General features: G+C 41.9%; 1 protein-coding gene across 16 annotated transcripts in view; it reads left to right on the plus strand.

Moving 5' to 3' along the window:
* DLG2 (discs large MAGUK scaffold protein 2) overlaps positions 1-27,845 on the plus strand; it is a 1,278,757-nt gene that overhangs the window by 1,226,550 nt on the left and 24,362 nt on the right. For 15 of the 16 annotated variants that reach the window (XM_077298627.1, XM_077298628.1, XM_077298630.1 and 12 more), the window contains one exon: positions 13,276-13,351. In XM_077298627.1, the coding sequence (XP_077154742.1) occupies positions 13,276-13,351 (76 nt within the window). Of the gene's footprint in view, positions 1-13,275; positions 13,352-26,919; positions 27,056-27,845 lie in introns of those variants that run through there. The other variant, XM_077298639.1, reaches the window with a different exon arrangement.

Genomic DNA, 27,845 nt, shown 5'->3' on the forward strand with positions numbered 1-27,845 from the left:
GGTTTGGTTGTGGACTTGAACACACGGAATGCAAAATTGGAAACCCACATTGGAAATAAACAGCGTAAATTGATAATCAGCCAAATCTGAAGGTTTTTAAAAGAAAGAAAGGACAAAGAAAAATAAAAAAAATAATGTAAAAGCAAAAAAAATGTAAAAAAAAAAAAGCTACGGTATATAAAACCCACAAAACAGGTCAATTTTCACTGCAAATTTTTTTCACGGCCAGTGTGCATTCTTCAAACTCGTACTTCGGATGTGACTGGAGTAAAAGAGGTTGATGGATTCATAGAAATAATATATAAAGCTCGTGGGATCCGTTCTGGCCTCGCACATCTGACACTTTCTTAAAACCCTGACGTCTGCAGATGGGAAGAGGAGAAATCTGCTTTGACAGGGAACAGAGACGGCAAATCCTGCCCCTTCTCCTCCGCTGCCGAACCAGGGAAATTGGAGATGACATTAAGTGCAGTGTTGGCGCCACGGTCTAAAGTCAGAGGAACCACAATCCTTCTGTATCCGTCCTCTCCTGACCACTAATGACCTTCAATGTGTTCGCTAAAAAATATACTTTGGAAGAACAGGAGCCAGAAAGGCGGAAAAAGGAAATTCCTACGGTGAGATCCGCTCACATTTTTGGCAGATCCCAAAAAGATGGCGCCTAAAAAAGACACAACTTATAGGCTACAGGTGAAGAACTAATGTCCTTTTTATGGAGCACCATGATTCCCTCATTGGTTTACATCCATAGTTGTGATCCGCACCTGGATCGGAACCTCAGATCTGTGTTGGGTATTTTATTCAAAGTGGAAACAGTCAACAAGTTGCTTTTGGTGGATCCCTTGTCATTACCATGTGTCCCAATACCTTGCGTCAGCCCTGATTGGCTTGTGACTATATCGATACCTTCTGCCACCCAAAGTATAATACAAAGGTGCAGAGCTTGACTTGTAGAAAAGGCGGCTGACTACCGATATGACCACGACTCGTGGTTGTCACCCACCCCTGAAAACCACCTCGTTTTCCCATTATTTATCCCCTGATTATCTGTGCCCATGTAGATAGATTTGCCATTCACCAAAGTCCTATATCGTTTTCTAACAACCAAAGTAAATCTGCCTGTATGTACTGTAGGTTTATACCCCGTCCCTGTGCTGCAGCCAGAGTCACTCACCTTACAGCAGTATTATAAGGACACACTATAGCAGTATCTGTCAGTATTATTGGCAGTATTATTAGGTCATCATGTGATAGTATTATTGGGTTATTGTTGGCAGTGTTGTTAGGTCACCACGAGATGGTATTTTTTCATAACTGGCAGTATTAATAGGCGATTACATGACAGCATTATTAAGTTACTGTATGGTGGTATTATTAGGTCATTATATGTTTATAACAGTCAGTTATTATTATTATTATTTATTTATATAGCACCATTAATTCCATGGTGCTGTACATGAGAAAGGGGTTACATAAAGGGTTATAGATATCGTTTACAGTAAACAGGTTTACAGTGACGGACTGGTACAGAGGGGAGAGGACCCTGTCCTTGCAGACTTACATTCTATGGGATAGTGGGGAAGAGACAGAAGGTCAGAGGTGCAGCAGCTCCGGCGGTGGTGAGGCGGCAGCTCTGGTGGCGGCTCGGTTATTGTGGGCTGTAGGCTTTCGTGAAGTGATGGGTTTTCAGGTTCCGTCTGAAGGATCCGAGGGTGGTGGATAATCGGACGTATTGAGGCGTGGAATTCCAGAGGATGGGGGATATTCGGGAGAAATCTTGGAGGCGGTTGTGTGAGGAACGAATAAGTGTGGAGGAGAGTAGGGGGTCTTGGGATGAACGAAGATTACGTGAGGGAAGATATTGGGAGATTAGTTCAGAGATATAGGGAGGGGACAAGTTGTGGATGGCTTTGTAAATCAGTGTTAGTAGTTTGAACTGGATTCATTGGGGGATTGGGAGCCAGTGGAGGGATTTGCAGAGGGGTGAAGCAGGGGAGTAGCGAGGAGAGAGGTGGATTAGGCAGGCAGCAGAGTTGAGGACAGACTGGAGTGGTGCAAGAGAGTTAGCGGGGAGGCCACAGAGGAGGGTGTTGCAGTAATCGAGGCGGGAGATGATGAGAGCATGCACAAGAGTTTTGGTAGATTGTGGGCTGAGGAAGGAACGGATTCTGGCAATATTTTTGAGTTGGAGGTGACAGGAGGTGGCAAGAGCTTGGACGTGAGGTTTGAAGGACAGGGCAGAGTCAAGAGTTACCCCGAGGCAGCGGATTTCAGGAGCAGGAGAGAGCGTGATGCCGTTTACCATAATAGATAGATTGGGTAGGGGGGATACATGAGGTGGGGGAAAGATGATGAATTCGGTTTTGTCTACATTGAGTTTTAGGAAGCAAGAGGTGAAGAAGGAGGATATGGCTGACAGACACTTCGGGATTCTGGACAGCAGGGAGGTGACACCTGGGCCAGAGAGGTAGATCTGAGTGTCATCTGCATACAGGTGGTACTGGAAGCCATGGGACTTTATAAGTTGTCCTAGGCCAAGGGTATAGATGGAAAAAAGTAGGGGTCCTAGGACAGAGCCTTGAGGGACTCCGACAGAGAGAGGGCGGGATGAGGAGGTAGTGTGGGAGTGGGAAACGCTAAATGTGCGGTTGGATAGGTATGAGGCAATCCAGGACAGGGCGAGGTCTTTGATGCCAAGGGAAGAAAGAATCTGTAGCAGTAGGCAGTGATCGACTGTGTCGAAAGCAGAGGACAGGTCAAGAAGGAGGAGGATGGAGAACTGTCTGTTAGCTTTGGCTGTGACTAAGTCATTAGTAATTTTTGTCAGGGCAGTTTTGGTGGAGTCGTGGGGGCGGAAGCCAGATTGGAGGTTGTCAAGGAGAGAGTTAGATGAGAGGTGGGAGGAAAGTTGACCATGGACATGCTGCTCAAGGAGTTTTGAAGCAAACGGGAGCAGTGATATGGGGCGATAGCTGGGCATAGCAGTTGGGTCAAGGTTAGTTTTTTTGAGGATAGGTGTGATGGTGGCATGTTTGAAGGCAGAGGGGAACGTACCAGAAGAGAGCGATAGGTTGAAGAGATGGGTTAGGGCTGGAATAAGCGTGTTAGTGAGGTTGGGGAGCAGGTGGGAAGGCATGGGGTCAAGTGCACAGGTGGTAAGGTGTGATTTGGAAAAGAGGCGAGTAAGCTCTCCTTCAGTGATGTTGGAGAGGGAGGTTATTAGGGAAGGGCAGAGGTCTGGTATATGGAGTGGTTGGGGTGGTGGACAAGTAAAGGTTTGCCTTGTTTGGTCGATCTTGTTTTTGAAGTAGGTGGCAAAGTCCTCGGAAGAGATTAAGGGAGTTGGAGGTGGCAGTGGTGGGCGGAGGAGAGAGTTAAATGTGCTGAACACTTGTTTTGGGTTGTAGGATAGTGAAGATACAAGGTTAGTGAAATAGGTCTGTTTAGCAGAGGTGAGGGCTGATTTGTAGTCAAATGTAGCTTTTTTGAAAGCAGTGAAGTCGTCTGGCAGGCGTGTTTTCTTCCAATGCCGCTCCGCAACCCTGGATGCTTGTCGAAGTTTTTTTGTGACATTGTTATGCCAAGGTTGCCTTTTGGTTTGTCGCACTGTGCCATGCATGAGAGGGGCGACTGAGTCTATGGCTGATGTGAGGGTGGAGTTATAGAAAGCGGTGGCGCTGTCCGTGTCATGCACTGAAGATATGGAGGACAGGGGTAGGAGAGAGTCTGAGAGTCTGTGAATGTCTAGATGTGCGAGGTTTCTGCGAGGATGTGGTAATGGCTGGACATGGGGGGCGGGTGAGGAGGACAAGGATGAGAAGGTGAGTAGATGGTGGTCAGATAGGGGGACTGTGTTGCGGGATTGTTTAGTCACAATGTGATGGTATTATCCAGGTACTGTGTGAAAGGGCATTCCGGAGGATTTGCCATAAATGTCTGAGAAGTTTCACCTCTGGGGCATGCACTGATCTCCAGAACAGAGGAACTATCTGTTTCCGTAGTCCCCTTGTTTTTAGGAACACTCTGCTGGCAGTAATTATATGGGGCACACTACTTACATTGGTGTATAGGGGCACTCCGTTGGCAGTATTTATATGGCACTCTAAATACATTGGTGTGTATAGGGGCACCCTGTTGGCATTATTTATATGGGGCACTCTACTTACATTGGTGTATATATAGGGGCACTCTGCTGGCAGTATTTATATGGGGCCCTCTACTTACATAGATGTATATAGGGGCACCCTGCTGGCAGTATTTATATGGGGCGCTCTACTTACATTGGTGTGTATATAGGGGCACCCTACTGGCAGTATTTATATGGAGTGCTCTACTTTCATTGATGTATATAGGGGCACCCTGCTGGCAGTATTGATATGGGTCACTCTACTTACATTGGTGTATATAGGGGCACCCTGTTGATAGTATTTATATGGAGTGCTCTACTTACATTGGTGTATATAGGGGCATCCTGTTGGCATTATTTATATGGGGCACTCTACTTACATTGTTGTGTATATAGGGGCACTCTGCTGGCAGTATTTATATGGAGTGTTCTACTTACATTGGTGTGTATATAGGGGCACTCTGCTTGCAGTATTTATATGAAGTGCTCTACTTACATTTGTGTATATAGGGGCACTCTGCTGGCAGTATTTATATGGAGTGCTCTACTTACATTGGTGTGTATATAGGGGCACTCTGCTAGCAGTATTTATATGGGACCCTCTACTTACATTGGTGTATATAGGGGCACTCTGCTGGCAGTATTTATATGGGGCGCTCTACTTACATTGGTGTGTATATAGGGGCACTCTGCTGGCAGTATTTATATGGAGTGCTCTACTTACATAGGTGTATATAGGGGCACTCTGCTGGCAGTATTTATATGGGGCCCTCTACTTACATTGGTGTATATAGGGGCACTCTGCTGGTGGTATTTATATGGAGTGCTCTACTTCCATTGGTGTATATAGGGGCACTCTGCTGGCAGTATTTATATGGAGTGTTCTACTTGGTGTATATAGGGGCACCCTGCTGACAGTATTTATATGGTGCACTCTACTTACATTGGTGTATATAGGGGCACTCTGCTGACAGTATTTATATGGTGCACTCTACTTACATTGGTGTATATAGGGGCACCCTCTTGGCATTATTTATATGGGGCACTCTACTTACATTGGTGTATATATAGGGGCACTATGCTGGCAGTATTTATATGGAGTGTTCTACTTGGTGTATATAGGGGCACTCTGCTGGCAGTATTTATATGGAGTGCTCTACTTACATTGGTGTATATAGGGGCACACTGCTGGCAGTATTGATAAGGGGCCCTCTACTTACATTGGTGTATATATAGGGGCACTCTGCTGGTGGTATTTATATGGAGTGTTCTACTTGTTGTATATAGGGGCACTCTGCTGGCAGTATTTATATGGAGTGTTCTACTTGGTGTATATAGGGGCACTCTGCTGGCAGTATTTATATGGAGTGCTCTACTTACATTGGTGTATATAGGGGCACTCTGCTGGCAGTATTTATATGGGGCACTCTACTTACATTGGTGTATATAGGGGCACACTGCTGGCAGTATTGATATGGGGCACTCTACTTACATTGGTGTATATAGGGGCACACTGCTGGCAGTATTGATATGGGGCACTCTACTTACATTGGTGTATATAGGGGCACACTGCTGGCAGTATTTATATGGAGTGCTCTACTTACATTGGTGTATATAGGGGCACACTGCTGGCAGTATTGATAAGGTGCACTCTACTTACATTGGTGTATATATAGGGGCACTATGCTGGCGGTATTTATATGGAGTGCTCTACTTGCATTATTGTATATGTATGCAGTATTTATATGGAGGAGTCTGCTAGCGGTAATTTTATTGGGCACTCTGCTTTCACTGTCATAGATAAGGGGACTCTGATGGCAGTATATATATGTGGGGTCTACTTGCCCTGTGTATTGGAGGCTTTCTCCGGTAATATGTGGCTCACTGTGGTCACATTTTTGTATGTCAGGGGCACTCTGCTGGTAAAGTTTAGGTGGTCGGGGGGAAGCACAGATACTGTTTATGGGTGCACAGTACATAACTGAGTACGGCCCAGCGCATGTGTATAAACCCCCATTCCTAATACCGCTGGCAGCCATGATTTAGATTTACACTTTGGCGTTTGCTTCCCGAGATGAAATGTAAATTGTATCTCATGCCTAATAAAGTTAAGTAAATATAAATGTCCTCTGCCCCGATCCCTGGTAGCAGCCATATATCACCCCGCTGTATGGCCGCTTCCCGGAATTACAAGAGTGTGATGGAAAATAACCTTATAAACAAATAACTGAATGTATGAGCAGGAGCAGTAAACCATAAAACGAAACGGTGGGGGATAAAAATAAGAAGACTGAATTTTATATAAGTATTTTGGAAGATTTGACCTTTATCATATATTATCTGTCGACATCAGATATAAGAGAAAAGAATGATTGGGCATGTCGGATTTTCAGCATGTCTGATCCTTTGTTTCTATAGCAATAATAGACTGTTAGAGGTGTTTGGCGGCAGTTTTCCCCCATCCTGAAATAAACACGCATGCTTGGCCGAGACAAGTATATGGGGTAATGAGGAGGAAATTTTTTAGGACAGCGCTGACGCCCCTGCATGGGTCCCCTTCCCCCTCTCAGCAGGGACTCCGCCGTGTTTGCTCACCTCTCCATTCTGCTCCGATCCCCGCCATCTGTCTCCTCTCTTGGCCAGCACATAAGCACACAGACCTCCTGTGAGAATGCTTAGGGTGTGCGCACGTGTTACCTGTTTCTTAAAGAGGCCACGCCCACGCTTCTGAAAATGTCCCCAGCCAATGTATGGGAGACATTAGGTATTTAAGGCACCTTTCCCAACTGAGAGGTGCACCTTAGCAACGTTAGTATCAGTGAGTTTCCTGTTACCTTGTTGTAGGGTTCCTGTACCTGTGCTCTCTGGATCTGATCCTGTCCATCCCGTTTACCTGACCCTGTCCATCCCTTTTTCCTGACCCTGTATGCCCTGCACCTGTTCCAGTTCGTCCTGCTGTACCTAAAGCCAAACCCGTCCAGGCTGTGCCTAGTCCTGTTCCTGATCCGTCTGAACCACTACATGTGAACCTGCACCAGTGATCCCGTACCTGTGGCCGTCCCGTGTTCTACTTGTCCTGCCTGTGCCTGGTTCTGCATCTGTCTACCAGCCATATCACTTCTGATAACCAGTTCCTTCTCCCTCCTTATGGGGGTCAGCAGCCGTGGTTTGGGGGTCTGTTCTGGAGTAGCACCTGGCATCTAACGGAGTTCAAGTCTAACCCCACCATCAGGGACTCTGGTGAAGAACCAGGTGTGCGCTTAGTTACACCCCTCCAGGCTTTCCCCGGACCGTGACACAGTGGTGCCACAGCCACGGGCGTAACAGAATTGAGGTCAGCTCAAATAAAATTAAGCACGGTGGAGTTTTATTGGCCACTGTAGCGAACAGCTCCACTTTTCTTTAGCACAAATTTCTCCCTAAATTTCAATTTTATAATTTCAGTCATACCTGTATACCTGTGCTTTCACACAATCTGCTCACCCTCATCCATCTTAACAAGTTAGAGCTGTTTTTGTTGCACATAGCAGTCCAATAAGTCCAGCTGCGATCCTTATTCCCTCTGTCATTATAGCCTCAACCCCCTGATGACGCCAGTCTACCTGGTGAAACATGTTGAGGAGGCTTAGGAGCTTGTTTTAGTGGCTAGTCAGTATGTCTATTGGTTACTCTTAAACAGGATAATATAGGTAGCAACCGCGCCAATTTATCCTTACCCTCAAAAGAAACACTGTTCATTAGGACATTGAACACAACTATGACGTTAATGGAATAAGCGGTATATTTGTGTCCACAGTCATATACTGACTATGCAGATTTTAAATGTTTTTTTCTTTTAATAGTCTTATTAAAAGTTAAATTGTATGGTCTTTAGTTAGGGTTTATTTGCGTTTTGGCACTTCCTGACAAAGACACCCCCCCAATTTCCTGTAGAGATACATAGACCCAACTCCACTTCCTGAAGTAAGACAAAGAACTACTCCCACTTCCTGTAGAGACAATGGCCCACCCTCACTTCCTGAAGAAAGACCCACCCCACTTTCTAAAGAAATACAAACTGCACCTAGTTCCAGAAGAAAGGCAAAAACCCGCCCCAACTTCCTGTAGTGCAGTGTTTCTCAACTCCAGTCCTCAAGACCCACCAACAGGTCATGCTTTTAGGAATTCCTTAGTATTGCAGATGATAATTTCATAACCTGCTCAAGCATTAATTCCATCACCTGGGCAATACTAAGGAAATCCTGAAAACATGACCTGTTGTGGGGACTTGAGGATTGGAGTTGAGAAACACTGCTGTAGAGATACATGGACCTGCCCCCACTTCCTGTAGAAAGAAAAGGACCCGCCCCCTCTTCACGTAGAGATACATAGACCCACTTCCTGTAGTTATACATAGACCCACTCCCACTACATGTAGAGATATATGGACCTGTCCTCACTTCCTGTAGAGATACATAGACCCACACCCACTTCCTGTAGAGATACATATAACCCCCCACTTCCTGTAAAGATAGACTCACACCCATTTCCTGTAGAAATACATAGACCCGCCCCCACTTCCTGTAGAGATACATAGACCACACCCACTTCCTGTAGAGATGCATAGACCCACCTCCACTTTATGTAGAGATTCATAGACCCACACACACTTCCTCTAGCGATACATAGACCCACCCCCACTTCCTGTAGAGATACATAGACCCTCCCCCACTTCCTGTAGAGATTGACTCGCCCCCACTTTCTGTAGAGATACATAGACCCACCCCCACTTCCTCTACAGATACATAGACCCACCCCCACTTCCTCTACAGATACATAGACCACACCCACTTCCTGTAGATGCATAGACCCACCCCCACTTCCTGTAGAGATATATAGACCCACACCCACATCCTGTAGACATACATAGGCCACACCCACTTCCTGTAGAGAAACATCGACCCGCCCCCACTTCTTGAAGACATGCATAGACCCACACTCACTTCCTCTAGAGATACATTGGCCTGCTCCCTCCTTCATGAAGAAAGACAAATACCTCACCCCACTTACTGTTGAGATGTAAAAGCCCTCCTTTACTTCCCATATGCCCTATTAATGTTTCTGGTGATAGAGACATAATTACTCTTGACAACAAGAGCTCCCTTCAACGTTTGAGCTCCAAAGAGCCTTTGTCAAGCAATTCATAGAGTGAAGCACACATATGTGTGGTCATGTAGAATAACATCACAGAATGATCAATCAAACTGCAATTTACATATTTAAAAAAAAACTAGAAATAATGCAAATTACAAATAAATACATGTGAGAAAATACATACAGTGATATTCTGTGAATAATATCTAACAAATCTGTATTAGTTTACAAATAAAGCCAAATAAATGTTTGTTTCTCTTCTTAGCGACCGCTGATGCGCATTAAAAGGCAGCCGCTAAGGGTACTTATTCCCTCATTGCCGTTTTAAAACAGCGATCAGGAATAAGGCTGTAGCGCCCCCCAGTCCGAAAGTCTCCAGGGTCTCAGCTACCGGGGGGTAGCCAAGAGCATGATTAGGGCCAGATTTTCTGGTCCATGATCACGAGAACGCTGTTATTCAGTGAATAACGGCAATCTAAAAAAAGTATACAATGATTTCTCTCTCTTCTAACATGATATACATGTCTGATGAGAAAGAAATGAGACATCAGCCATCCCCAAGCCCTCCTGATCCGTCCCCCGCCCACTGTCATCTTCTTGAAAAAAAAAAATGGGATGCCTAATGCGCACTCGAAGACCTGCCGGCTGGTACCTACCAATAATAAGAAATTTTTCCTTTTGATCACTGTGTGATAGACCCCTTCACAGTGATCAATAGAAAAATATAGTGAATCAAATCCCCCTTTGTCACCCCCTTAGTTAGATAAAAATTATTATATATATATATATATATATATATATATATATATATAGTTCCATTATTTGCAGTTCAGGTTAGGGTTGTGTAAGGGTTAGGGTTGGTGTTAGGTTAGGGTTGGGGTTAGGGTTGAGGTTAGAATTGAGGTTAGAATTGAGTTTTTTTTCAAAAGTAAAAACAAGAAATGATATGACGGCTAATGTTGAGTGCAAGGCTCCCTACTCGAGGTGCTCAGGTATGCACGGAGTATCGCGGACCCCCGCATGTTTTTTTTTTGTGTCACTCGAGCACCTGCGATACTTTGATGCATACCAGAGCACTCGATTCACACTGGAGTAGCGAGTACTTGCAGTCAACACTTATGACGACATATTCAATATAACAACCTAAATGTTATCAAATTCTGTGTTGTACCTGTGGGTTCAAAATGCTCTCTATACCCCTGAATGAAATCCTTGAGGGATGTGGTTTCCAAAATGGGGTCACTTGTGGGGGGCTTGCACTGTTTAGGCACATCAGGGGCTCTCTAAACGCAACATGATGTCCGCTTATTATTCTAGCAAATACACTCAAAAAGGCGCTCCTTCCCTTCCGAGCCCTGCCGTGCACCCAAACAGTAGATTTCCCCCACAAATAAGTTATCCACGTCCTCAGGAGACATTGTACAACAAATTGTGTAGTCCATTTTCTTCTGTTAGCCTTGTGAAAATAAAAAACTTTGGGTCTAAAGTCAATTTTTTTGTGAGAAAAATTAAATGTTCATTTTTTCCTTCCACTTTGCTTCAGTTCCTGTGAAGCACCTGAAAGTTAATAAACTTCTTGAATGTAGTTTTGAGCATCTTGAGGGGTGTAGTTTTTAGAATGGTGTCACTTTTGGGTATTTTATGTCATATATGCCCCTCAAAGTCACTTCAAATGTGAGGTGATCCCTAAAAAAAATGGTTTTGTAAATTTTGTTGGAAAAATGAGAAATCGCTGGTCAACTTTTAACCCTTCTGTTTCAAAAATGTTGCCTATGTAAAGTAGACATGTGAGAAATATTATTTATAAACTATTTTGTGTGGCATAACTCTCTGGCTTAAGGGCATAAAATGTAAAGTTTGAAAATCGCAAAATTTCCTTTTTTTCCACAACTAAACACAAGTCATATTGAAGAAATTTTACCGCTATCATGGAGAACAATATGTCAGGAAAAAACAGTCTCAGGATCAGTGGGATCCATTGAAGCGTTCCAGAGGTATTACCTCATAATGACCAAGCCAAATTTTACAATTTTATTAAGGTCAAAATTGGCTCAGTCATTAAGGGGTTAAACCTAGGGCTGGTGCACAACTGATTGATTAGTGAGAGGTAACAGGAGGTAATAGTAGGCATCACTCACACAGCTGTGAGACAGAGAAAAGAAAGAAATACTACATATGCCGTGGAGCGCCCGGAATTCATCTAAAAAAAGAGTGTCAGAGACCGCAAACAGCACACGTGATCCTGCATGACATCATTAGTTTTGCATTTGAATAGATATATATGAGAAATAGATAGATAGATAGATAGATAGATAGATAGATAGATAGATAGATAGATAGATAGATAGAAAGACCTTCAGAAAGATTTAGCAGACTGGAGTTGTGGTACATGTCTACTGTTCAGAAACTCCAACACAAATATGGTCTTCATGAAAGAGTCATCAGAAGAAAACCTCTCCTGCGTCCTTGCCATAAAATACAGCATCAGAAGTATACAAAAGAACTTCTTAACAAGCCTGATACATTTTGGAAACAAGTCCTGTGGACCGATGAGGTTAAAACAGAACTCTGTGGCCACAATAATCAAAGGTATGTGTGGAGAAAAAAGGGCACAGAATTTCAGGAAAAGAACATCACACCAACCATTAAGCATGTGTGTGGCTCAATCATGCTTTGCGGTTGTGTTGCAGCGAGTGGCACGGGGAACATTTCACAGGTAGAGGGAAGAATGGATTAAATGAAATTCCAACAAATTCTTGATGCAAACATAACACCATCTGTAAAAAAAGGTGAAAAGGGGAAGAGGATGGCTTCTACAAATGGATAATGATCCTAAACACACGTCAAAATCCACAATAGACCTCAAAAGGCGCAAGCTGAAGGTTTCACAAAGGCCCTCACAGTCCCCTGATCTGAGCATAATTGAAAATCTGTAGCTAGACCTCAAAATAGCAGAAGAAACAAGACGACCCAGGAATCTCACAGAAGTGGAGAAATTCTCCAAGGAAGAATGGATGAAAATCCCTCACACAAGAATTGAAAGACTCTTGTTTGGCTAAAAAGCGTTTACGAGCTGTGATACTTTCAAAAGGGGGCGCTACTAGGTACTAACCATGCTGGATGCCCAAACTTTTGCATCAGCCCATTATTCTTTTTTCCAATTTTTAAAATGTAAAAAAAATGACAATATATGTATATTTTTGCCTAAAATTCAAAGGAAATGTGTCATCTGTAACTTTAGGCCTTTTAGAAATCATTTCATCTTCAACTTGCTTAACTGTTCACAATAACAGTAATTTTGACCAGGGGTGCCCAAACTTTTACATGCCACTGTAGATAGAGAGATAGATGATATTCAGGATATTATGCGGTTGTACATCTATTTTTTTTGGTTCCTATTTCCGGTTTCTATAGATTTTGCAGTTTTGTGTTGTGCTCGCATTAATGATTTCCCCGGCGGCGGTTGCAGACATTAGCGGACAGCTGACCTTTAATTGCTTTACAAGCCTGAAGACTCGCGGCCGCTCCTCCCGCTCATGTTATCGGAGATGTTTCTTTTCTCTCTGCTTTGTGTCGGGTTGTTTTTTTTCATAATTGATCAATTACCGTATATATTTTGCCGCTATCTTTGGTACAACATCAAACAACACCCAGCTTGTGCCTCTCTCTCCAAAATTAACTTCCAGAGATTTTGGTCTTCAACGACCAGCCAGACACTTTTTTTTGGGGGGTGTAGGTAGTTTTTTGGTAACCATTGAATTACAAATGCCGCAATAGCAATTATGTGTATTTTTTAGTAAGTGATTTACATAATAAAGCAGCGGAACGCGTGTCCAAGGGTTGTGTCTGGTATTGCAGTTCCACTCCATTGAAATGAATGTGGCTGAGCTGCAATACCACGCACCGCCTGTGGACAGGTGTGGCACTGTTCGTAGAAGTCAACAGCCAAATTTTATTATTCTTGCACAACCCCTTTAAGGTAGACATTCTCCAACATATTTTGCATTCTATTACAGAGTCGAAAGGAAAGAGAGGGCGAGATTGAAAACTGTAAAGTTTAACGCAAGACCCGGACTGATCGATGCCAAAGGGGTAAGTTGTGTTTCAAGACATTGATAACTGATTTTTATATATCTGTGTGACTTTTAAACAAATAAAACTTCTGGATTTTGTAAAATGTATTTTCTTCTTTTTTTAGCAAATGAAAAAAAAAACAGTTGCAAAATAAAAAAAATAGAAGTAAAAAATATTGAAAAAAATAAAAAAAACTGTATATTAGATTAATTTTATTTAAAAAAAAATGCAGTATAATTATAGCAAAAAAAAAGATCAAATTATAAATATATGTAAAAAATATCCAATATAAAACAATTTAAATAATGTAATAATGATATAAATAAAATTAAAGTTGTTTAATTTTATTTATAGCATTGTTATTTTTTTAAACACTGTATAATGTATACCGTAATAAGATAAAATTTTTAAAAATATCTAATTAAAAATCAAATATAAATAATATTATAGTGATTAAAATAAAATGAGTATATCGTATAAGATAAAATTCTAAAAAAAAGTATATACGTAAAAAAACAATGAAATATAAATAATTATATAAATAAAATTTAAATCTTTAGAGTAGATACTATGTTCGAAAAACATTTTGTAATGTATAAGATAAAATTTAAATACATACGGTAAGAAAAAAAATCACATAAATAGTATAATAATACTATTATGATAATATAATAATCATATAAATAAAATTAAAATTTGTGTTAGATTCCAGTTGTTATGAGAAAACAGTGTAGTGTATAATAAGATGATACAATTGTAATTATATGTGTGTATATATATATATATATATCGATATATATATTGTACATGGTTTTTTGTTTTGATATATTGAAAAAAATTAACTAAAATGTAATAATCATGTACATAAAATGCAAATTAAAAACTTTATGTATTACAATTCTAAAATATGTTATAATAGGATAGAATTATGAATAAATTGCTGTGTAGATAATAAAATATTCCTCTAATCATATAGAAGTGTTAAAGGGAACCTGTCACCAGGTTTGGCCGATAAGAGGTACGGCCATCACCTTTCAGGGCTGATATACAGCATTCTATAATGCTGTATACAGCCCCCGATCTGACTTGCAAGAGAAGAACATTTTTATACTTTTATACTCGCCTGCGGGTCGGTCCAGTCCGATGGGTGTTGCTCTCCTTTGTCCGGCGCCTCCCTTCTTCTTACGATGCCGCCCTCCTGCTTGCTTCACTTGGAGACTCTGTGGATGACGAAGGGACACGTTATCCACGCGAAGCAAGCAGGAGGACGGGGATCGTAAGAAGATGGGAGGCGCCGGACCAAGACCAGGGACGTCCATCAGTATAATAAAAGCTCTTTTTCTTCTATAGGTCGGGCTGGGGGCAGATATACAGCTTTATAGAATGTTGCATATCGGCCCTGAAAGGTGATGGCTTTATCTCTTATTGGCCAAATGTGGTGACAGGTTCCCTTTAAATTATGTCTTTTTTTTAGAAATTGCACCACATTTTAGACATGGGGGGAGTTGGGTTTGAGCGTTATATGTAATTTACAATTTTCTCATATAATGGTGAGTGATCTCATTTTCTCTACAGACAGTCCTGCAGTCAGCGGTAATCACATCACCGCTCTTATTATTGCATTTGCCTATTTAGGCTTTTTTTTATAATAAATTGCCGCGGACTAATGGCTTCCAGATTACAGCTGAAACATTCTAATCCTATGATTGTTGTGTCCGACATTGGTTCAGAGTCTTTTCAGCATGCACAAAAAAAAGGCAAAATCAGGAAAAGTCAAAGGGAAGGTAGAGTTTAAGTTATGGAAAAGACAAATATTGGAGGCTGTGGCACAAAAAATCCTTCTCCGGCTCCATGCTCCAAGTGTGATGCGACCTCTGCACTCCAACTAGTTATCTGGGTCTAAAAGTAATTTTTTCTGATTGGGTTTCATTAAAAAAAACTGCAATATTTGCCTCCCATAACCTCTGTGTGTTACATTATGTATTGCTGGCTGCAGAATGAGTTAACTGTGAATTGTAAGTAAGCTCCTTCCCTTGGTTTCGCTTGTTACTCTCATCTGTCTTTTTCTAAGATCCTTTCAGCTGATTTGTGACCACAGACCACATCAAAGATGAATGTGTAGGCAATTCATGACCATAGACCACATCAAAGTTAAAGGTGTAGCATAAACCTGAATACAGAACATGACTACAGACCACATGAAAGATGAATGCGTAGCGAAAACATGACTAAAGACCACATGAAAGATGAATGTGTAGGGAAAACATGACTACAGACCACATCAAAGATAAATGTGTAGGGAAAACATGACTACAGACCACATCAAAGATAAATGTGTAGGGAAAACATGACTACAGACCACATCAAAAATGAATGTGTAGCGAAAACATGACAACAGACCACATCAAAGATGAATGTGTAAGAAAAACATGACTATAGACCACATCAAAGATGAATGCGTAGGGAAAACATGGCAACAGACCACATCAAAGATGAAAGTGTAGAGAAACCATGACTACAAACCACATCAAAGATGAATGCGTAGGGAAAACATGACTATAGACTACATCAGTGTTGGAAGTGTAAAGAAAGTAAGATCCTGTAAGAGTGCAAAATACTTAATGAATCTTAATTGCAAAAAAAAATTTTTTAGCCCCAAATGCATGCATTTACGGTAAAGTACCATAAATAAAACAGGGCCCAAATGTGGACAACCCCTTTAAAACTGAAATACATAGGTAGCAAAGTATGTAGGAAAAGCAATAATAATAGGCCTTATGAGCCGTAATTTCAGTATTGAAAGGAATGAAATGGGCACTAACATTTGGCACTAACATATCAGTAAAAATGGGAAAAACACTAAGAGGAGGAAATATCATTAAACAATTTATACAATTTTTCCATATTTTTCAAGCATGGAAAAGCCACAAAAGTCTAACATTTTGACAAACATCAAATTTGCTTCTTTTTACTTTTTCTCCGCTTTTGAAAGTGGCTAGAAAAGTCAGTCCCAACAAATCTGCTAAACTTTATGGCAGAAATTGGTGTAATCTATAGATCATGAACTGGGGTAGATTTTCACTTTTGGTGCACAGATAGTCACAGAGAACATAAATATATTTGGCGCGCTTTACTCCAACCTACTTTTGTCTAGGCCTGGCGAATGAAATGCCAGTCTTGAAAACTTCTGAAAAGGCAAAAAAATCTTGCCCAGTTTCGTAGCTGAGCGAGAGGTCCTTAAGGGAAGGATCACCAAACAAGGAGGATTATGTTGTAGCACTGGGACCTACCGGCAAAGTGACAACCCATCAGCCACAAAGAGAATTAGAACCTATCGTTCTTTCTAAAAGGGCCCCCCATTTGTGTTAGTATCATCAATTCAGTCATTCATGGTCACTGATTTAGGGGGACTCTCATACATTAAAGTGGCTACTGTGAAGGCCCTCAAAGTGCGGGGGCCATTATACAGCGTAGGATCTTATATTTGGGCCATTTTATAGTGTAGGGACTATTATGGGGGGCCCTCATACAGTATGAGGGTTAATGTGGAGAGCAATATACAGCTTGGGGACTAATGTGGGGGACCATCATCCAGTATGGGGGCTTATTTGGGGACCATCATATAGTGTGGGGACTATTGTGGAGGACCTCATACAGTAGGGGAGCTAATGTGGGGCCTCTTAGAGTGGGCGTGGGGACTAATATGGGGGTCATCTAAAGTGTGGGGACTACAGAAGGCCATCATACAGAGTGAGGTCCATTATACAGTTTGGGGACCATCATACAGTGTGAGGATGACTGTGAGGGGCATTATACTTTGTTTTGGAGGATTCGAACTTGGTAAGTGAGCCATGCTTGTAGTCACTGACACATCAAGGAGTAATGCTGTGTGCCACTGGAGTAGCAGTGAGGCCTTCATACTATGTGTAGGGGATCTGTGGACCCATCATATTATGTATAGGGGAGCTGTGAGGCATCATACGGTGTACAGAGCAGCCGTGGGCCCATTATACTGTGTATGGGGGGAGCTGTAAATGGGGGGAATCGGGACGTTACTAAAGAGATTTTCCACTACTAATTTCACCCCCTTTCATTAGTCCTAACTCTTCTTAACACTTTTCTAATACGCTCCTGTAAGTCATCTCTCTGTGGGTCATACATCCTTCAGTTTTGATTCTGGCTCCGCTACCTTCGATCTGGGGAGCGGAGTCAGACGCACAGAGCAGGGCTACGTCTCGGGCAGTGACAGCAGTCTGTGCATTGCACGCTCAGACCAGACTTCACTCTCCTCTCTGCCTGGATGCTGCTTTGAAGAGCCGCCCGTTCAGCTGACAAGCCCTGCGATGTGCTGATCATTAGAAAGTATATCACAGAGCTTGTCGGCTGAAGGGACGGCGCTTGTGATCTCGGTCATGCTTGGTGTGGACTGAATCTGAAGTTCCCTCTCCAAGCCGAGAGTAGAGTGAAGTCTGATTTGAGCATGCGTACTCAGACCTCTGTCACCGAGACGTAGCCCCACGCACATGTTTCGCCCCTCTGAGCTGAAGCCCTAGCTACACTTCTTCTCAAAATCATCACTAAGGCAAAAATTTAACGCATTCCTCATCTTAACTGAAATATTTTCAATCTTCTCTTTGCTCCGATGATCGAGCTTCAGTAATCGTCATCCTCACAATGGGCCATAAACCCAACGGCGGTCACCGGTCCCAGACAGTCGTCCCCTAATGTGCCCCTTATTCCACCTCATGGAGATGTTTGTCTGCCTGGAAGGCTTCTTCATCGATAACTAAGAGAACTCTTCCTGGTCACAGGTGTTAATACAACGACATTTAACCTTTTCATGACTGGGGGGTATTTATTTTATTATTTTTGTTGTGTTTTTTTGTTTTTTATATATAGCTGCACGGCATTTACTTGGATCCATTGATATTAAAAATGTTTTTTTTTCTTTCTTGAGTCTTATTTTTGTATTGTGAAAAGGAATCTGGGTCAAACTTTTTTACTTGTTACATTTTCAAAAACTTTTTCATGTTTTTTTTTTTTTTTACAACCCCTTTGATGATTTGATCATTTGTCTTATACAATAAATCAATATTGCAGTATGTACTGAAATTAACGATCTCCTACGAAGTCCAACCGCAGGCGACAAGGGCCATCAGTAGGTCACCAGCCGCCATTACAATCACTTAACACCCCATTGGCCACCCGAGCCCGCTCCATAAATGCGCACCCAGCTTGCATCGGACATACAGTGGATGTCAGGAAGGGGTTAATTTTTTATTTAAATGATGGGTCATGCCTTACAATGGGAACATATGGTGCAGAGTTACTAAAATGTAATTTATATGTCATGGGTGGGTAGGGGTTAAGTCACTGTTTTGTTAATAAGAAACTTGTAATTTATCACAGCAATAAAAAATATTTGCGATTTTTTTATTATTTATTTTTCAAAAGTTAAAAGCGAACGCTGCAGAAATTTTTCATGCACAAAGATCCTTATAATTAGCAAAAATCTGAGAACGAAAAAACTGCTGGAGCCGCCGATTCACTCGGCGAACGAGTTATTTTTGTACTTAAAGTGCAATGTTGTTTGTTTTGTTTGATTTTTTTTTTTTTTTTTTTAAAGGGGCAAAAAATAATAAATACACAAACACAAGAAAAACATAGTGTAAGCAAAAGTACGGGAATATAAGGAGCCCTTTTATTTTTAATAGAATCTTTTTTTTTTTTTTTTTTTTTGAGCCATAAATTTACATTCAATGAGGTTGTCCACCTCTGGGGAGAATTTTTTTGTTTTATATAAATTCATGTATTTTAGACTAAAAATTATTTTTTTGCTATTCGTTGTCATTAAAATGTTGCAACGTTTGACTTTCACAGGGTTTTTGTTTCCCAGCGCATTCAACTTTGATGTGGTCTTTGGTCATAAATCAGCTGGGAGGAGCTCAGAACAAGTCGGAGAAAAGAGTTCTGAACTCTCATTTGACTGTCAGAATGAGCTCACTGATTGATCCTCAGTGAACTCATTCTGCAGAGTGTAAGGCTGGGGTCACACATGCGTGTTTTACGGACGTAAGAGCGCAAAAACTACGTACGTAAAACTCGCATTACATACGGCACAATGCTTCTCAATGGGGCTGCTCCTATTAGCCGTATATTACGGTTCAGTATTATACGGCGTTCTACGGCCGTACAAAATCGCAGCATGCTGCGTTTGTCAGCGTATTGCGCAAATAATACGCCAATGAAAGTCTATGGGGGCGAGAAAAATACGGATTCCACACGGACCAGCAGTGTGACTTGCGAGAAATACGCAGCGCTGTTAGTGAAAAGTCGGTAATTCAATTGCCGGCTTTTCATTTCTCCTGCACAAACCCGACAGGATATGAGACATGATTACATACAGTAAACCATCTCATATCCCCCTTTTTTTTTGCATATTCCACACTACTAATGTTAGTAGTGTGTGTATGCAAAATTTCAGCGCTGTAGCTGCTGAAATAAAGGGTTAAATCGCGGAAAAAATTGGCGTGGGCTCCTGCGCAATTTTCTCCGCCAGAGTGGTAAAGCCAGTGACTGAGGGCAGATATTAATAGCCAGGAGAGGGTCCATGGTTATTGCCCCCCCCGTGGCTAAAAACATCTGTCCCCAGCCACCCCAGAAAAGGCACATCTGGAAGATGCGCCTATTCTGGCACTTGGCCTCTCTCTTCCCACTCCCTGTAGCGGTGGGATATGGGGTAATGAAGGGTTAATGCCACCTTGCTATTGGAAGGTGACATTAAGCCAGATTAATAATGGAGAGGCGTCAATTATGACACCTATCCATTATTAATCCAATTGTTGGAAAGGGTTAAAAAACACACACACACATGATTAAAAAGTAGTTTAATGAAATAAACACAGCGGTTGTTGTAATAATTTATTGTTCTCGCAATCCATCAGGAACACCCTCGCTTGGAAAAATAATAAACGCACAAGATACATACCTTCTGGTGAACCGTCTCGTCCCACGAAGTAATCCATCTGAAGGGGTTAACTAATATTACAGGCAGGAGCCCTGCTAATGCAGCTGTGCTCCGTGCTTGTAATTCCCCAGCGAATGAATGAAATGTAGGTCATTGACCTACATTTCCTTCAGTCGCGGTGATGCGCCCCCTGGTGGATGTCCTCATATGACCTGGAGCGTGGGAAAAAGTTCCCAGGCTGCAGTTCATGAGAACATCCACCAGAGGGCGCCTCACCGCGACTCAATGTAAGTACAGATCACTGCTTTCCTTTCAGCACCCGGGGATTACAGGTACGAGCGAGTGGTTTATCGCAGCTCTGCCTGTAATATTAGTTAACCCCTTCAGATGGATTACTTCGTGGGACGTGATCTGACATCAGAAGGTATGTATCTTGTGTGTTTATTATTTTGCCAAGCGAGGGCCTGGAAATGGATTGCGAGAACAATAAATTATTACAACAACCGCTGTGTTTATTTCATTAAAATCCTTTTTAATCATGTGTGTGTGTGTTTTTTAACCCTTTCCAACAATTGGATTAATAATGGATAGGTGTCATAATTGACGCCTCTCCATTATTAATCTGGCTTAATGTCACCTTCCAATAGCAAGGTGGCATTAACCCTTCATTACCCCATATCCCACCGCTACAGGGAGTGGGAAGAGAGTGGCCAAGTGCCAGAATAGGCGCATCTTCCAGATGTGCCTTTTCTGGGGTGGCTGGGGGCAGATGTTTTTAGCCACGGGGGGGCCAATAACCATGGACCCTCTCCTGGCTATTAATATCTGCCCTCAGTCACTGGCTTTACCGCTCTGGCGGAGAAAATTGCGCGGGAGCCCACGCCAATTTTTTCCGCCATTTAACCCTTTATTTCAGCAGCTACAGCGCACAAATTTTGCACATACACACTACTAACATTAGTAATGTGGAATATGCAAAAAAAAAAGGGGATATGAGATGGTTTACTGTATGTAATCATGTCTCATATCCTGTCGGGTTTGTGCAGGAGAAATGAAAAGCCGGCAATTGAATTACCGGCTGTTCACAGATATCGCGCTGAATGAAATCTAAATACAGAATATATATGTGTGTCTCAATGACATATATATATATATATATATATATATATATATATATATATATATATATATATATATATATATATATACTGTATATATGTTTTCCCTAACATTTGAGCACATAAATCCATTAGATGTCGGTTTTGCAAGCCTGCGCGAAAATCTCGCAGTACGGATGCCATACGGATTACATACGGAGGATGCCATGCGCAAAATACGCTGACACACCCTGACTACGGATCACTATTTTGGGAACATTTCTCCGTATTACGGCCGTAGTACGGACGTATAATACGTGGCGTATTGTCTTACGCCATGTGTGACCCCAGCCTAACACAGAGACTGTGCAACATTCGTAATGGAACCCACTAGAGCGGTGGCGATGAGTAACACTTATTTTATAACAATGCCTTCTCTCTGCCAAGTTTTAAAGAAGTAATAGTAAGCCCCTTTAAGCAAGCATGGCCTCAACTTCATTAAATTAGGCAGGTTGTGATCCCTCATTTTCCCACCTCTAGGACCCCCATGCATCATTTATGTCCTACGAGTGGAGAATAGATAGACCCCTGTAATACAAAGATGACGCTCGGTAACTTCTCAGCTGCAGCACACTCATCCTAGATGGAAACTGAATGAAATAAACTTTATTGTAATGAATTCACAAAAGAGAAGATCGTTATATTTCATCTCATAATTATGCAATTACACAAACGAGCTTCAAAGGCAATCTCAGAAGGCGATCATTAGACGCTACATGTAGAGAATACAGATCTGTGTCATCTTCACTTTCCATCAGTCCTTCTTCTTCTTAATCACGGCATCAATTATTTTGTTGGCCAGAAAGCCCATGTGGCGAATGACTCCCACCTATATTGTTTAAAGGGGTTCTCCACTCTTCGGTCCTATATGGTCCTGCAGTACTCCCGTACCAGGAACGTCAGAGTCATAAGCCAATCAGCGGCCCCTTAAATGTGTCTCTCTCTCTCTCCTCCTGTGCCCCTTAAATGTGTCTCTCTCTCTTCCTGAGCCACATATATGTGTGTCTCTCTTCCTGTGCCACTTACATGTGTCTCTCTTCCTGTGCCTCTTACATGTGTCTCTCTTCCTGTGCCTCTTATATGTGTCTCTCTTCCTGTGCCTCTTACATGTGTCTCTCTTCCTGTGCCTCTTACATGTGTGTCTTCCTGTGCCTCTTACATGTGTCTCTCGTCCTGTGCTACTTACATGTGTCTCTCTTCCTGTGCCTCTTACATGTGTCTCTCTTCCTGTGCCTCTTACATGTGTCTCTCTTCCTGTGCCTCTTATATGTGTGTCTCTTCCTGTGCCTCTTATATGTGTGTCTCTTCCTGTGCCACTTACATGTGTCTCTCTTCCTGTGCCTCTTATATGTGTCTCTCTTCCTGTGCCTCTTACATGTGTCTCTCTTCCTGTGCCTCTTACATGTGTGTCTTCCTGTGCCTCTTACATGTGTCTCTCGTCCTGTGCTACTTACATGTGTCTCTCTTCCTGTGCCTCTTACATGTGTCTCTCTTCCTGTGCCTCTTACATGTGTCTCTCTTCCTGTGCCTCTTATATGTGTGTCTCTTCCTGTGCCTCTTATATGTGTGTCTCTTCCTGTGCCACTTACATGTGTCTCTCTTCCTGTGCCTCTTATATGTGTCTCTCTTCCTGTGCCTCTTACATGTGTCTCTCTTCCTGTGCCTCTTACATGTGTCTCTCTTCCTGTGCCACTTATATGTGTGTCTCTCTTCCTGTGCCTCTTATATGTGTCTCTCTTCCTGTGCCTCTTACATGTGTCTCTCTTCCTGTGCTACTTATATGTGTTTCTCTCTTCCTGTGCCTCTTACATGTGTCTCTCTTCCTGTGCCTCTTACATGTGTCTCTCTTCCTGTGCCACTTATATGTGTGTCTCTCTTCCTGTGCCACTTACATGTGTCTCTCTTCCTGTGCCTCTTACATGTGTCTCTCTTCCTGTGCCACTTATATGTGTGTCTCTCTTCCTGTGCCTCTTATATGTGTCTCTCTTCCTGTGCCTCTTACATGTGTCTCTCTTCCTGTGCCACTTATATGTGTGTCTCTCTTCCTGTGCCTCTTATATGTGTCTCTCTTCCTGTGCCTCTTACATGTGTCTCTCTTCCTGTGCCTCTTACATGTGTCTCTCTTCCTGTGCCTCTTACATGTGTCTCTCTTCCTGTGCCACTTATATGTGTGTCTCTCTTCCTGTGCCTCTTACATGTGTCTATCTTCCTGTGCCACTTATATGTGTGTCTCTTCCTGTGCCACTTACATGTGTCTCTCTTCCTGTGCCTCTTATATGTGTCTCTCTTCCTGTGCCTCTTACATGTGTCTCTCTTCCTGTGCTACTTATATGTGTGTCTCTTTTCCTGTGCCACTTATGTGTCTCTCTTCCTGTGCCACTTACGTGTCTCTCTCTTCATGTGCCACTTATATGTGTGTCTCTCTTCCTGTGCCACTTACATGTGTCTCACTTCCGGTGCCACTTACTGTACATGTGTCTCTTCCTGTGCCACTTACATGTGTCTCTCTTCCTGTGCCTCTTACATGTGTCTCTCTTCCTGTGCCACTTATATGTGTGTCTCTCTTCCTGTGCCACTTACATGTGTCTCTCTTCCTGTGCCACTTACATGTGTCTCTCTTCCTGTGCCTCTTACATGTGTCTCTCTTCCTGTGCCACTTATATGTGTGTCTCTCTTCCTGTGCCACTTACATGTGTCTCTCTTCCTGTGCCTCTTACATGTGTCTCTCTTCCTGTGCCACTTATATGTGTGTCTCTCTTCCTGTGCCTATTATATGTGTCTCTCTTCCTGTGCCTCTTACATGTGTCTCTCTTCCTGTGCCACTTATATGTGTGTCTCTCTTCCTGTGCCTCTTATATGTGTCTCTCTTCCTGTGCCTCTTACATGTGTCTCTCTTCCTGTGCCTCTTACATGTGTCTCTCTTCCTGTGCCTCTTACATGTCTCTCTTCCTGTGCCACTTATATGTGTGTCTCTCTTCCTGTGCCTCTTATATGTGTCTCTCTTCCTGTGCCTCTTACATGTGTCTCTCTTCCTGTGCCTCTTACATGTGTATCTCTTCCTGTGCCTCTTACATGTGTCTCTCTTCCTGTGCCTCTTATATGTGTGTCTCTTCCTGTGCCACTTACATGTGTCTCTCTTCCTATGCCTCTTATATGTGTCTCTCTTCCTGTGCCTCTTATATGTGTGTCTCTTCCTGTGCCACTTACATGTGTCTCTCTTCCTATGCCTCTTATATGTGTCTCTCTTCCTGTGCCTCGTGCCTCTTACATGTGTCTCTCTTCCTGTGCTACTTATATGTGTCTCTCTTCCTGTGCCACTTATGTGTCTCTCTTCCTGTGCCACTTACATGTGTGTCTCTCTTCCTGTGCCACTTACATGTCTCTCTTCCTGTGCCACTTACATGTGTCTCTCTTCCTGTGCCACTTACATGTGTGTCTCTCTTCCTGTGCCACTTATGTGTCTCTTTCTGTGCCACTTACATGTGTCTCTCTTCCTGTGCCACTCACATGTGTCTCTCTTCCTGTGCCACTTACATGTGTGTCTCTCTTCCTGTGCCACTTACATGTCTCTCTTCCTGTGCCACTTACATGTGTCTCTCTTCCTGTGCCACTTGTCTCGCTTCCTGTGCCACTTACATGTGTTTCTCTTCCTGTGCCACTTAAATGTGTCTAGCTCTCTTCCTGTGCCACTTAAAGTGTCTATCTCTCTTCATTTGGCTGGGTTATTATGGCTAGCCGCGGTTGGGTCTATCCACCTTATTTAGAACTTCCTACTTAATCAAAACTGTAATAGTAAACAAGGCAGTTGGGAAATGGCTCAAAGGTCATTGAAAGAGGAATTGCCCATGAGGGCCATCTAGGTGGCAGAATCTCCCATCATAATATAAAACCCAATTTTGATCTCTGCTGTGCCCCACCCGCTCTTGTTTTCCTTTATGCTTATATGAGAGTCCGGGAGAATCAACCGGTCAAGGAAATGTCCGTCACAACAAGATATTATTGCTGGAACTGGTGTCTACAACATCATGGGTCATCATGCCCCGTAGATCCCTCCTCTAAGACTGTATCAACTGTATTTTTTAAAAGAAATTCTTAAGTTACAATTATATTTATTCCAAATTGTGAGACATTTTGTTAACCTCATTCCGTTCTAACAGTGATCGTCCCAAGGCTGCCAGATTGCAGGAGCACCGCCTCTTATAAGGTCCAACTCGAAGCAAAACTAATAGATAAAATAGAAAAATAATAATAAACAAATGAGCTGAATGCTAAAAATTTCTTTGCAATTGTTTTTTTGTTTGTTTTTTTTCTTTTTCATATTACGTTGTATTATAATCATGCATAAAAAAAGCTATTCCGTTCCAATAATGAGTCACTGTCATTTAAAGAAGTTTCTCACATGTCATAAGTAATAAGTCCAAGAGCTAATACTTCTACGATCACTGGAAAAATGGGGTAGAATCATCCGACTGAACTTTGTGCCTCTGATTGGATTTTTCAGCTCCTCGTGGGCGGGCCAGACAAAGTGTTTTTACAATCGATAGCCTATGTAACGATATCCCTTAAAAAAATGTGGAAAAGAGACACATTGTTTGGCCACTTGGTTCATACATACAATTGGCGTGGTTCTTACCACCCAGAACCCCCGCTAACTGAAACATATGACATAGTGAAAGTTTTATGGATCGTCAGTGACTCATTAAGTAGTAAATTATTTTGGGGATTATGTTTTACTGGTATCCTTTACCAAAAAGTGTAAATAAAAAGATGTTTTTTTTTATGTGAATTTCTCAGGTCTGATCTTATTTAGAAATGTTCCCTGATGGTTGATCTTCATTTTAATTATCGTGGACCGGTCACCATCACGTATGAAAACTTAGAATGATCTCCCAGGCTCGGTACCAAAGTAACAATTCTAATTACACTCACCTTAACAACAAAAAAAAAAATTAAGTGACCCCCTTTTATCTCTGTTATGGGACACAAAATAAGGGGGGGAGGAATATTTAGGGACCCTGTATCTATGAGAGACCAATAAGAATAAGGACTCCGCTCTGATTCGCCGACGCTCCAAGTTTTATTGACTCTCTTATAGTGACGTGTTCTCTTTAATGAAATAATATTTAATTATTTAAAGGAAAAAAATAATTACGGTATATAAAAATTGGACTAGAATTTAAAATATTTGTACATCTTGCTTTATATTTCGCATTGGTCTTGTATAGTGGTGATGACAGGTTCACTTAAATACAACATACCGTATGTTATAAGGTGTTTTTTTTTTACTATTATATTGTTTTTTATGATGATTTTTACGTAAACTCTCGGACAGTGATGACACATTGGGTTTCCAGAACAGATAGAAGTGTTATAATTAGGAGTTATTGATGCATTACATTTCCCACTGTGAGAAGACATATAACCCAGTCCATTGGCCATCCATCTTCTCGTCCCATTTTCAGTTGCGTGCATGGCTATAGTCATGGCGTCTCATATACCGCACATTGCCCCATATCCGCCGCCATCGTGGGTCTTTCTCTGGTTCTCATCCATTCTCTATTCTTTATGCTTTGCATCTGCATGGGTTTTATTTTTACTGTTCGAGTATTTTCTCAGGCATGACATCCTTTACGTTGCAGCTGAATCTCCATTTAGTTTAACCCCTTCACCTCTGATCCATAGGGTTCATAACCTTTACCTTTCAAAATGGAAGACCCTAACATGGGTATATACTTTAAAGAATACTTACGCAACTGTTTTTTATTATTATTATTATTATTATTATTATTATTATTAAAAAAAAAAAAAAAAAAAGGCAATTTGCAAATATGCCGTTTTGGGTATGCAGCTCTTATACAGACTTATGGGCTTCCATAGTTACAGAATATAACCCTTAGGTAGTCTGATGTCACTCGCTCTGCTTCCTCCTCAGGATTGACAGTAAAAGATAGTGGGAATAGAGTTAAAGGGGTTGTCCATTTCGGTAAAGCCATTTTAATACACTTTATTATTAAATTAGGATTTAATAGAGGGGGAGAGGTCCTTTGATTAAGATTCTGACATCTTGGTCTATTGCTCTGAAGGACCTAAACGTCCTGCATAACCTATTACTATAAACAGCTATAGTGTAATGCCTAATTTCTCCTGTGGGGGAGCTGCAGGGAGACTGAGCAGTTAATGACCAGTTCACCTGATCACTGTGATTCACAGCAATGAGGCTTATTGTCAGGAGACCCTGCTAACAAATAGAAGTTATCTTTAGAGGTTGGGAAATGATCCTTTACTTCTCATTAAATAAATACTCATCAGAGGTGAACGGGTTAATCAGCCACCATATATTTGTTTATGTTTTATCTTTACATTTTTAAGTTGTTTTTTTTTTTTCTTT

Source organism: Ranitomeya variabilis, chromosome 3 (genome assembly GCF_051348905.1).
Source record: "Ranitomeya variabilis isolate aRanVar5 chromosome 3, aRanVar5.hap1, whole genome shotgun sequence".
NCBI lineage: Eukaryota > Metazoa > Chordata > Amphibia > Anura > Dendrobatidae > Ranitomeya > Ranitomeya variabilis.